Source organism: Copadichromis virginalis, linkage group LG1 (genome assembly GCF_057382275.1).
Source record: "Copadichromis virginalis isolate Kocher_CV1m ecotype Utaka linkage group LG1, C_Virginalis_male_GT1.1, whole genome shotgun sequence".
Taxonomy (NCBI): Eukaryota; Metazoa; Chordata; class Actinopteri; order Cichliformes; family Cichlidae; genus Copadichromis; species Copadichromis virginalis.
The window spans coordinates 40,362,772-40,375,760 of NC_140618.1; the positions used below are offsets into that span (position 1 = coordinate 40,362,772).

General features: G+C 41.7%; 1 protein-coding gene across 2 annotated transcripts; it reads right to left on the reverse strand.

The window, feature by feature from the left end:
* Nucleotides 1-2,726: 2,726 nt before the first annotated feature.
* Nucleotides 2,727-10,434, reverse strand: LOC146719294 (uncharacterized). Of its 2 annotated transcripts, XM_085463031.1 has the most exons (6): nucleotides 10,110-10,434; nucleotides 7,594-7,647; nucleotides 5,094-5,249; nucleotides 4,754-4,849; nucleotides 4,424-4,503; nucleotides 2,727-3,182 (listed from the first exon to the last, which is right to left on the reverse strand). In XM_085463031.1, exons 3-6 carry the CDS (start codon nucleotides 5,196-5,198, stop codon nucleotides 3,077-3,079), a joined length of 387 nt encoding a protein of 128 aa, XP_085319157.1. In that variant the 5' UTR covers nucleotides 5,199-5,249; nucleotides 7,594-7,647; nucleotides 10,110-10,434; the 3' UTR covers nucleotides 2,727-3,076. The 2 variants fall into 2 exon arrangements, with proteins under 2 accessions (XP_085319157.1, XP_085319149.1); XM_085463023.1 differs by lacking the exon at nucleotides 2,727-3,182 and having other exon boundaries at nucleotides 4,064-4,503.
* Between the last annotated feature and the right edge of the window lie 2,555 nt (nucleotides 10,435-12,989).

Sequence of the window (12,989 nt, forward strand, 5' to 3'; positions counted from 1 at the left end):
ATAAAGAAATGTGACCATTCAAGAAAAACGTTCATTAATGTTTTGTTATGGTAAACGGACTGATTCTTATATAGCTCTTCTACTCTCCCGGAGTGCTCAAAGTGCTCAACATGCCACATTCACAGTCTTCTGTGCTTTTAAGTACTTGCTAACTACCATTCACACACCGACGGATGCATCGGAGAGCAACTTGGGGTAACTAGCTTGCCCAAGGATATTTGGCATGCGGACCAGGGGGAGCTAAGACAGGGATCGAACCACCAACCTTCTGATCAGTAGATGACCTGCCCCGCCTCCTAAGCTACAGTTACAAGCTACATGTATAGATAAAAAAAAACACACACACAGCAAACACAAGACATCACCAAATTTAGTTTCACTTGTTTGTTTTTCCTTTTGCAGTTGTTGTTCTCAGTAGTTCTGCTGGCATGACATGGATTGTAAGCAGGCTTAGGATGGGCATTAACATGTAGCAATTACAAATATACTTTCTACTTTCAGTCTCTCCATTTAGTCTCTATTTCAGGCAGTAGGATTCGGGGGGAATTTTTTTTTTTTTTTTATAAAACCCTGGAGACAAACAATTAGAACAACTATGTTGCTGGTAATGAATATTGACCTTGTCTGGTCTGTGAGACAAGTAAGAGCAGAGTTCATGCTGTGACCCACTGGTACGCAGGGACTGAGGGGAGAAAGGGTTTTAATTCTGCTGTTCCATAATATACTATTTTGACTGTGCATGTGGAGAGTACTGCTCAGTCACATTAGAGAGGCCCTTAATTATCCTCTGCATCTTAGTGTGCAGTTACTTTTTCTGTGGATTTAGCATTCATAAGAAGTTGTCGACTTCAAGCTAAACAGCTTTGCCAGTTTCCGTCATCACAGACACTGGGTGCTGGAAGCATTATAGTGGATTATACTAAGTCCAGCAGAGCACAGCAAGACTTGCTCAATGTAAAGCAATCCTCTTCATTTTCTGACAGTCAACAGTCTCCGTGGGGGTTAGTTACTGGCCATTTTGTGGCAGCTGCTAACCAACAGAACAACATGCTCTGACATGAAATTTAATCAACAGCTAGGTCCATAAATATTTGGACAGAGAACAATTTTTTGTCATTTTGGTTCTGTACGTTACCACAATGAATTTTAAGTGAAACAACTCACATGCAGTTGAAGTGCAGGCTTTCAGCTTTATTCAGTGGGTTGAACAAAAAGATTGCATACATGTGAGTAACTAAAGTATTTTCATGAACACAACCCCTTCATTTCAGGGGCTCAAAAGTAACAGGACAAATTAACTAACTGAAAATAAAAGGTTCATTTCTAATAGTTGTTTGAAAAACCCCTTTGGTGGCAATGACAGCCTGAAGTCTTGAACTCATGGATGAACACAGATGCTGGTTTCCTCCTTTTTAATGCTGTCACAGGCCTTTGCTGCAGCAGCATTCAGTTGCTGGTTGTTTGTGGGTCTTTCTGTGCAAAGTTTAATCTTCAGCAAGTGAAATGCAGCTCAGTTGGGTTAAGATCAGGTTGTTTGCATCAATAAACTCCTGGGTTGCTTTGGCCGTATGTTGTGGCTTATTGTCCATCTGTATTATGAAACACTGCCTAATCAATCTGACTGCATTTAGCTGGATTTGAGCAGACAGTCTCTGAACACCTCAGAGTTCATGAGCTGTTCCACACCTTCTTCATACTTTTCTCTTGCCATCATTCTCGTAGAGGTTGATCTTGGTTTCATCTGACCAAAGAAAGTGGAAAGAAAGTTCTTGAGGCTGATGAGTGGCTTGCACCTTGCAGTGAACCCTCTATATTTACTTTCATGCGGTCTTCTCTTTATGGTAGACTTGGATATCTATATGTCTACCTCCTGGAGAGAGCTGCTCACTTGGTTGGAAATTATTCTGCGATCAGCCACCACTGTTGTCTTCTGTGGACAATAAAATCTTCAAAATGCTAGCACCACACCTCAAATCAACTCCAGGGTTTTTCTCTGCTTAATTGATAATGACATAACAAAAGAGTAGCCCACACCTGCCTACGAAATAGCATGCAAGCACCACACAGAAAAGACCTGGCTAGGTGGTTGAATCAAACCCAGGACCTTCTTGCTTGTGAGGCAACAATGCTAATCACCGCACCACTGTGCTGCTCAATATTGATCGTTATTGATAACTTTAAAAAAAGTAATCTGAAAGTAACTAATTATCCTAGTTTCTTTGTTTAAAAAGAAAAAAGTAAACAGCCATAGCTTAGTTCATTCAGTACCCCCAACACTCTAAGAACTAAAACTGATAATTACTTAAATATTTTGGTGCAACACTTTTACACTCAAAAATAATGGAGTAAATGCAAAAACAATCACATCTCTTAAATACACCTTATTAATTGAGTAAATCCAACTAAAATGGAATAAGTTGTTATGAACAATTAAAGATGTTACAGTAACATACAAAATTGAGTAAATACAATTGAAAATGTAAGTTAAAACAACAGTAACCAAAAGTTCAAACTACATAAAATATTAATTAGGAAATGCTGAAATGCTTGGCACATTTAACCTACACCATTACAATTATTTGTTTTTAAATAATGGTTCAATTGACTTAATATTTTTAAGTTAACTTAAGCAAAAACGTTAATTACAATTAAGTGTGTGTGTGTGTGTATACACACACACACACACACACACACAGGAAAAAAGAACCACGTCAGTTCAACATTGTTCACAATGATTTATTTTAAACAGCTTTTTTGTGAATCACACATTTAGCAGATTCCTTCTCTGAACACAGTGAGCTGAAATCTGTTCTACATTAAGTGGATAAAACTTGGATAAAATTTCAGTCACAACAGCCTTATATAATAAAATTGCATCCAAATTGGCATGCTTGATAAAACTCTGTAAAACTGGCATATTGATGCTAACAACAAGAAAAATGTACCTGCCATACAAAGAATAAAAGTGGCTCAAGTGAACACAGTGCTTTACCTTTTCAGAAAAGGTCAAATCATCTAACATCTGCAGGAAGCTCCTGAGGATGTTTTACCAGTCGGTGGTTGCTGGAGTACTTTTCTATGCTGTGGTGTGCTGGGGGAGCAGCACAGCAAAGAAGGACTCATCCAGGCTGGAGAAACTGATCAGGAGGGCTAGCTCTGTGGTCGGCATGAAGCTGGACACTCTGGTGACAGTGGCAGAGAAAAGGACATTAAAGAAACTGATGGACATTATGAACAATGCTGGGCATCCTCTGCACACGGCCATTAACAACCAGAAGAGTCTGTTCAGTGACAGGTTGCTTCTCCCAAAGACAAGAACTAACAGACTTAAAAACTCCTTTGTCCCACACGCCATCAGACTGTTTAACTCCTCTCTGGAGGGGAGAGGGAGGGGAAACAGGAGGACAAAGGAGGGAACAACTAAGCTGTAGTGCCTCTTCACCTCACTGTGCAATACCTTGTGCAATACTTTTTGTAAATAGTCAACAGTGCAATAGACTCAATACTTGAAATGTGCAATTCACTTGTATTTTTATTTTTTATTCCTATTTATTCTATTTATCCCCTTTGTATATTTTATTTATATTGTCTCTGTATTTATGTGTGTGTGTGTGTGTGTGTGTGTGTGTGTGTGTGTGTGTGTGTGTGTGTGTGTGTGTATATATATAATATTCTGTAACTCTGTAACTTCTGTCGGTGCTGTGCTTTTTTGGAAATCTAATTTCCCAGAGGAACCCACCCGAGGGATTAATAAAGTTCTATCTAATCTAATCTAATCTAATCTAAATGACAAAAATAAAATTAAGATCCCAAAAAAATATAAATCCTGAAAAAAAAACAAAAACCATTTGCACTGTGACATAGTTTTTGAACATCTTATTTTGAGTCCAAAAAATTGGGAAGATTATAACTAAAGAGTGACCAAAAAACATCCATAATTTAAATAAAAAGGTTTCAAAAAGGATTGCGCTAAAAAAAAAAAAAAAAAACATACAGAAGATACTCTCTTCTGTATGTTCACCTTAATGTGAATCTGGAAAGTTAATACAAAAACAGTTTATGGTACAAACATTATTTATGAACAGGAATGTCAACACAATGTAATGCCGCAACTGAACCTTTTGATGAGCATTACATGTCACTTAACAAGTCTAACACTTTAAGAACAGCCCTGTGAAATTTTGTCTACAATGAACAGAGGTCATTTTTCAGTCTTTGAACCTTGACAGAAAGGTTTCCTGGATCCAGCTCCATGAACACTTTTTGAAATGCTTCAAATGTGCATTTGAAATTCTTGGGGTACTTCAGATCCAGAGCATAGCATAGTCCCAAAAGATAGCAACAGGCTTTGCTCAGATTCCCAAGTTTGCCCAGAACAGTAACGCCTTCAATAACAATACCCACATCAGTAGGTTCGCCTGACCTGTCTTGATTCTGCAGCAGGTAAATCTTCATCACCTCCTCAGCCAAAGCCTCTTCAACAAAGACAGCATCAGCACCGTCCTTTAAAAAGAGAAACAACTGTTTTAAGCTCACATATTTCCAAACATTGAAACGAAAAGTTTCATTTGTATGACATCACCGGTACTCATAATATGTGGACACTGTGCTCCAAAATCTTTGAGCAAATGCTATTCTTTTGTATGCTTTGAAGTGTTTTTTTTTTCTTTAGAACAGTATCTTAAAACTTTTCTATGATCTCACAAGCTAAAATAAACTACTAATATTCCTAAAACAGATTTATTGCACCAACCTCAAAGGTTTTGATTAAGGCACTTGGATCCTCTCCCAGATGGTCAATGAGACATCTGATGATGACTTCTCGTTTTTTCTCGATGGAATTTCCACTCTGTAAAACAGGAAGTCTCAACTGAGGCAAAATTTGCACATTTAAAACATGACTTACCATTTCTAGCTTAAACATAACTATTTTTTTTCTGTTGTTGACCTGTTTTCACACCCACCATCAAGGTAAGAACACCTGTGGAGCTAAAATATTGAACAGAAACCTAAGAAAAGCCGTTTTTAGTGGAAGGGCCTCTTCAATGCTGTGTTGGAACGTTTTTGTGGTTAGAAAATGCAATCTTCCTTACCTGAAGCAGAAGGTTTAACTGTGCCCTGTGGCGTTGTCCAGCAGCACCTTTCTTGGCTTGAAACAAGGACAGGAGTTTGGATGAATACAAGTCCAACGATGACATGAACTTTGGTTCAAGGTTCAGGGTCGTGATCCTATGAAACTCTGCACTGACCTGGATGGGAGAGGACAAAAAACCAAGGACAAAAAAATCTGAAGGCCAAAATTCTGATTCAATCAAAAAAAAATATCTTTAAGTGGAACTACCATTTTTTGCAACCTGGACCTTATTTTCTAACATGCAAAAGATTAATTTACTCATCCAGACATAAATCCATATAAGTGGAGTTGTTCAGTATGCAGACTAAACCCTCAACATAAAGTATTATCTTCCACTAAGCTTCTAAATTTTATGTTATGAATTGCTTGCACTATTTCCCTGTGAGATTGTATAATCTTGGAGGGAAGAGGCGGAGCCAGGTTGCCCTCTGAACCATCGTCTGCCAGGCAGCGATGCGAGAGGAACACACTGCTGAAGTGGCGCACATATTCAGAATCGCGTCAGCGGCTTTACAGAGAAAGCCTTTCAGCTCCTCTGGCAGCTCTGCTTCCTCCACCTTCCTGGAGATGACAAACGCAGTGTTGTTAGTCACTGCAGCTGACTGAACAGTGCATTGATGTGCGTGATCAGTGAACCTTGCTATCAGCTGGTCAAGTTTGGCGGGATGGGCCGGTCGCTGTCCAACGACCTTGGTCATTTTGGTGCCGAAAACTGAAGCGAGGCTCGGCTCTAGAGGGGGAACAGGCGCAAAACTCCAGTCTGTGAAGCCCTCTGTGAAGCCCTAGGTAGAGACCGGCGCTCTAATCTTCGCTGGCTCTGCTGCTGCCTCAGAGAGGTAGGTCATCACCGCCGGGAACTGAGGCCAGATGGGATCTGGGCAACGGAGCCATACCTTCCCTCCAGATCATCCGATGGGGGTGGAGCAGGCTGAGGGACGGGAAGTCCCTTCTCACCAGCTGCCTCCTGGATGATGCCAGGCAGATCCAGGAGCAGCGCACCAACAACTGGGAGCGGCATCCTCGCCGACATGTGAAGGCCAGGGGTGGATGAGCGTCCGCTCATCCGCCTCCCTTCTGTCGCCAGGCTGCCCAGCTCGGAGGCAGTGGAGCTGCCACCACTGCCGTTTTCCTCACGGTGGGTGGAATCATCCAATTCCGGCCCACTATCGAAGAACTCGATGGCTTCTTCCAGCGAGTACCTCTCTCTTAGCGGGAACGCCTCCTCAGCATCAGCCTTGAAAAAGGCTGACCTCCGCTGCTTTTCCTCTGGCGGGAGGAGCTAACAGGAACAGCAATAGGATTAAGGTGTGAGGGCGAGGTCCGCATGGTGAGGACCGAGGCAGCCCACACAGACGGCATGTCGGTCATACGATATGATGTAGCCGGTCTGGCAGGATGGACACAGACGGATGGTCTCGCTGGACATCTTCTGGCTGGCTGAAGAAAAACGGTAGAGCCGATTTCCTGGTCTCACCGTAACTTATACTAGACCAGGGTGAGGCCCACACAGCAGGTGGGCGTGGACTAAAATACTTCAGTGCTGCGCGCACAAGGGGAATACCCACTTAAAGGGCTGCGCCTATACTCATAGAATCTGGGGTTACAATACTTAACCAACGTTTCATAAAAATATTAAATTACTCTTCACTCTTTACTCTTCAGTAAAATCTAGTCTGTCGTTATGTGCTCCAGAGTTAGATAAGTGAGACAAAGGCACTTTGCAATCAGCCCAGTCATTCTTCAATCAGGTTACATTAGCTTAGCCTAAAACAAGTTAAGTGAACGGAAATTACTAGCATTCATTGTTCCCTAGGCTTGGGAATGGTTTTGATTAGAACCATTCTGGTTTTGATTCAGATTCCTCATTCCTCATTCAGTTAAAAGAGCAAGGACAATTCAAATGAAGACAGGGTATGGAATAGCCATGACCAAATGTACCATGTTTCACTCGATAATGTTTGAGTAGTGACACTTTTGATGACTCCTCATGTTTGCAAAGTTTACACTGCCATCTCATCACCTGTGACCTAAAAAATTGTGAGAAAATATGTCTCACAGTATGAAGATGACAGAATGGTGTATAACCATATTTACACAGTTTTTGTATGATTAACTGATTGAATAACCAATACTCACTACCAATTCAGGTGGAGGATACAACCTACAAATAAGTCAACATGGAACAAAGTACAATACTTAACCACATTGAAATAATCTGAATCACACCACCATGCTGTATAAATAAAAAGATAGTATGGTGACACTAGATGACAGACCATGAACACATCAATATATTTACCGAACTGAAAAATTCTCAAAATTTAGATTTGGCATTTGTATGACCCACCACAAAACCAGTATAAATATTTAGGTGGTATCACCATCCACTACTCAGCTTGTATAAAACAATATCATATCCTTCCAAAATTTAACACATCAAGTCCTCTGAGTAAAATTACGTGCTTTACTTTGTAGTTGATGCAGATTTTTTTCTCCTGGTGGTGAAGATGGTGCTGAAAAAATACAAATCAAAACTTTATCATTACAAAACATGTCACTGAGTAATCTGCCATAACACCAATCTCTTATAAGAAAGTTTAGCTTGGATTGAAATAAACATTTATTTATGTAAATTGGGAGTAACTATACTGGAAATGATGGTACTTTTGGCTTGACCCAAAGGACCAAAGCTTTTTTTTTTCATTATTTTCTGGGATCTGAAAGGAAGTAGGGCCCAGAGTCAAAATTTACTTAAGGCCCCATAGTACTTTGGACCGGCCCTGGATGAGGTAATCTGCTGACCCGGGCGGTCCTCTCAGGGTTCTCTCAAAAACTGGCCCTGTTCGGGACAAAGCTGAAAGCAGCGTCTTACAGTGGGGCAAAAAAGTATTTAGTCAGCCACCGATTGTGCAAGTTCCCCCACCTAAAATGATGACAGAGGTCAGTAATTTGCACCAGAGGTACACTTCAACTGTGAGAGACAGAATGTGAAAAAAAAAATCCATGAATCCACATGGTAGGATTTGTAAAGAATTTATTGGTAAATCAGGGTGGAAAATAAGTATTTGGTCAATAACAAAAATACAACTCAATACTTTGTAACATAACCTTTGTTGGCAATAACAGAGGTCAAACGTTTACTATAGGTCTTTACCAGGTTTGCACACACAGTAGCTGCTATTTTGGCCCATTCCTCCATGCAGATCTTCTCGAGAGCAGTGATGTTTTGGGGCTGTCGCCGAGCAACACGGACTTTCAACTCCCGCCACAGATTTTCTATGGGGTTGAGGTCTGGAGACTGGCTAGGCCACTCCAGGACTTTCAAATGCTTCTTACGGAGCCACTCCTTTGTTGCCCGGGCGGTGTGTTTTGGATCATTGTCATGTTGGAAGACCCAGCCTCGTTTCATCTTCAAAGTTCTCACTGATGGAAGGAGGTTTTGGCTCAAAATCTCACGATACATGGCCCCATTCATTCTGTCCTTAACACGGATCAGTCGTCCTGTCCCCTTGGCAGAAAAACAGCCCCATAGCATGATGTTTCCACCCCCATGCTTCACAGTAGGTATGGTGTTCTTGGGATGCAACTCAGTATTCTTCTTCCTCCAAACACGACGAGTTGAGTTTATACCAAAAAGTTCTACTTTGGTTTCATCTGACCACATGACATTCTCCCAATCCTCTGCTGTATCATCCATGTGCTCTCTGGCAAACTTCAGACGGGCCTGGACATGCACTGGCTTCAGCAGCGGAACACGTCTGGCACTGCGGGATTTGATTCCCTGCCGTTGTAGTGTGTTACTGATGGTGACCTTTGTTACTTTGGTCCCAGCTCTCTGCAGGTCATTCACCAGGTCCCCCCGTGTGGTTCTGGGATCTTTGCTCACCGTTCTCATGATCATTTTGACCCCACGGGATGAGATCTTGCGTGGAGCCCCAGATCGAGGGAGATTATCAGTGGTCTTGTATGTCTTCCATTTTCTGATGATTGCTCCCACAGTTGATTTTTTCACACCAAGCTGCTTGCCTATTGTAGATTCACTCTTCCCAGTCTGGTGCAGGTCTACAATACTTTTCCTGGTGTCCTTCGAGAGCTCTTTGGTCTTGGCCATGGCGGAGTTTGGAGTCTGACTGTTTGAGGCTGTGGACAGGTGTCTTTTATACAGATGATGAGTTCAAACAGGTGCCATTCATACAGGTAACGAGTGGGGGACAGAAAAGCTTCTTACAGAAGACTTTACAGGTCTGTGAGAGCCAGAGATTTTCCTTGTTTGAGGTGACCAAATACTTATTTTCCACCCTGATTTACGAATAAATTCTTTACAAATCCTACCATGTGGATTCATGGATTTTTTTTCACATTCTGTCTCTCACAGTTGAAGTGTACCTCTGGTGCAAATTACTGACCTCTGTCATCATTTTAAGTGGGGGAACTTGCACAATCGGTGGCTGACTAAATACTTTTTTGCCCCACTGTATATGCTCTGAAAGACCCCACATAGAACTAGAAAGCTAAGCAGCATGGTTGCTGCTATGAACTGTTCCGCGGGCAGGTCTTCTTAGTTACCAAAGCCATTGATGACGTCTGTTCATCTCCTCCTGAACAACCTGACAGAGTGAGTCAGGCCGCGTGACTACCGCAACTCCCGCACCGCGACTCAACAGGGCCATTTTCTAGAAATGTCTGAGCACACCTGCTTTCACGTGGTTCCTAAAATGCCCCCGATTAAACGGTCAGGTCGCTGGTACCGGGACATTCCGGTCAACTTACCAGGAACGCAGATAGCGACTCAGAACGTAAAAGGATAAAAGGGCGCGGTTTCCCGCCGCCTTGACTGGAAGACGGGTTGAAAACTTAAATTAACGTGCACAAACACGCTGCGAAAAGTGAGCCACCATGACAAACGCTTTCTTCAGAACATGTTATAAAAGAACGGTGTGGATAAAGACAGCTAATGTAAGAATTGGTCACTTACCTGAAAACGTTACCAAGTCTGCAGTGGATGTGTGTCTGTCTCGTTCAACGTGCAGAAAATCTCCCATGAGGCCATGCTCCTCGCGCGCGGTACATGCCAAAGGTCATTAGTCTTACTCAAAGTTTTAAGTTAGTATTGGGGGACAAAATTATATTGATTTTGAACCATTAATAATTAAAGTTAAAGACAATGATAAGTATGAATACCAGTGTCTCAGTTATTTTGGGTACTTTCTATGAGATATATTGAGTAGATTTAAATAATGCACCCTGTGTTTCAAATACAGAATTTTTTCTTTTAAATAAACTTGAACAAAAGAGCTCAGTTCAACTCAAAAACTGGTGTTGAACATTTAAGCATTCTTTTCAGTATTTTCAACTCAAGATAACACGTTTGTGATTTTCAAAGATTTAATCAAGGTCATCTAACTTAGAATTATAATGATATTTACTAAGCCCCTGAATAATTTTTTAGGGTGAATGTTGATATGCACACCTTTTCATAATGAAAGCCACTTTTGAACGTGTTGCTCCTCCTTTGGCCTGGATGACTTTGATCAGCCGTCTAACCGAGCCATGAAAGTGTGCTGGAAGAAAAAATCATCTGAACAAAAAAAATATTTTAAAATACATTTACTGGTTACAAAGAAATTCATTTAAAAATGGTAAATGGCCTGTATTTATATAGCGCTTTACTTGGTCCTAAGGACCCCAAAGCACTTTACACAACCAGTCATCCACCCATTCACACACACATTCACACACTGGTGATGGCAGCTACGTTGTAGCCACAGCCACCCTGGGGCGCACTGACAGAGGCGAGGCTGCCGGACACTGGCGCCACCGGGCCCTCTGACCACCACCAGTAGGCAACGGGTGAAGCGTCTTGCCCAAGGACACAACGACCGAGACTGTCCAAGCCGGGGCTCGAACCGGCAACCTTCTGATTTCAAGGCGAACGCCCAACTCTTGAGCCACAATCAGTAAATACTCACCAATCATTCACAAAAATGAAAAAACATTGACATTTAACTTCAAACTGCATTACTACCTCTTCCTGTTGGAACAGTGCAGACCACCTTAAAATCCTCTATGCCAGGTTCTTCATTCACCACCTCCTGACGCCTGTAGGCAAATGTACGAGCCATTTTTGTCTCCAGTGTCATTGTTTCTCCTTTTGATTGCTGTCAGCAGTTCAAGTCTCCTTTTCCATTCCTTCTTGTGTTTCTCCCAAAGGAAAGGATGGATAAAAGTTTGCTTCAGCTCTTCTTGTCTGTGAAGGTTCTCAGTCATCCAGGTCATCGTAGTCAAAGGAGCTTGCAAAGAACAGCGTCTGGACTTCTTTAAGTTGCTTGAAGACGTTTCACCTCTCATCCGAGAAGCTTCTTCAGTTCTAAGGTCAAATGGTGGAGAGTCCCAGATATAAACCTAGTGGGAGTTTCCCCCCACAGAGGGACAAAAGGACCCCCTGATGATCCGATAATCACCTGAGCCAAGGTGTGAAACTGGGTGTGGGTCCCCCAGTTAGTGGGTTACTCCCACTAACCCCCCACAGAGGGACAAAAGGACCCCCTGATGATCCTCTAATCACCTGAGCCAAGGTGTGAAACTGGGGGACCCACACCCAGTTTCCCACCTTGGCTCAGGCGATTAGAGGATCATCAGGGGGTCCTTTTGTCCCTCTGTGGGGGGTCACTCCCACTAGGTTTATATCTGGGACTCTCCACCATTTGACCTTAGAACTGAAGAAGCTTCTCGGATGAGAGGTGAAACGTCTTCAAGTAACTTAAAGAAGTCCAGACGCTTTTCTTTGCAAGCTCCTTTGACTCAGCTCTTCTTGGTTTCTTTATTTTTGCTGCAGGAAAAACAGAAGCTGTAGCTTTGGATTTAACCGAGTTCACAGACTCTGGACATCCCTGTGATTTCAGCAGTCCTGTAGTTTCCCATTTTGTACTTCAGCCTCTGTTTCCACGCAGTCTAATTGGTTTTTTTTTACTAATCCCAGACTTAAATGCATTACAAGTGTCAGAATTTTTTCTGTATTTATCACTTTTGTGTTTTCATAAATATTTGTTTTATAAGCACAGTCCTTGAATACACATGTGACAGTTTCCTTATTCTTCAGATGTTGAAATATATGTTGAAATAAATTCTCTCTCATTGGAAAGTTGATTATAATCACAAAGGGAGCATGTGACTCTGGTTAGGCCTTTGGTAACTGGTTGTTGGATTGGATGATTTCTTGATAAATGGCTCAGTAAGACATTCCAGGTCTTGAATCAAGATGCACAACTTAAAGTGCATGGATACGAATGGCCCCGTCCATTATGTCTGTGATTTAGTTTGTTCTGCTCGAGCAATTCAGATCTCCCGGAAAACCTCTTGCAGTCTGTGTATCTCCACATGAAGTGCAACACTAGGAGGATAAGAGAGGGACTTTGTTACCTGTATGTTGATGAATTTGAACGCATCCTGGGAAAAATACAATCATGAAACAAATACAGAGAATACTGTGACAACCCTAGAACCATGAAACATTTAAGACGTGTGTCTTCAGGCTTGTTTATATATATAGCTTCAGAATGCATTTTTACCACAACTATTTCATTATTTAATACCCTAGTCAAAAGTTTTATGCTCGGTAATTTTAAAAAAAGCTATCAGAATGACTAATTTTAAATCAATGTCTTATATTATTCCTATTGCAGGTGATTGTTTTACATATGTGCACTCATTTGATGGTCAGAAAGGACCATAAAATGAGATTTAGGAGGTAAAACAAACACTCATTGGACATTAATCCATTCCCCACCACATAATCTGAGGTTGGGTTGCGAGGACAGCAGGCTAAGCAGAGAGGCCTGTACTTCCCTCTTGCCAG

Bases quoted from the DNA above. Each gene is read 5' to 3' on its own strand.
- LOC146719294 (XM_085463023.1), bottom strand. From the start codon at position 5,198: ATGTCATCGTTGGACTTGTATTCATCCAAACTCCTGTCCTTGTTTCAA. The intron at 4,850-5,093 runs GTAAGGAAGATT...CCTGTTTTACAG, and splicing joins AGTTAAACCTTCTGCTTCAG to AGTGGAAATTCCATCGAGAA. The intron at 4,504-4,753 runs GTTGGTGCAATA...CTCTTTTTAAAG, and splicing joins CCTTAATCAAAACCTTTGAG to GACGGTGCTGATGCTGTCTT.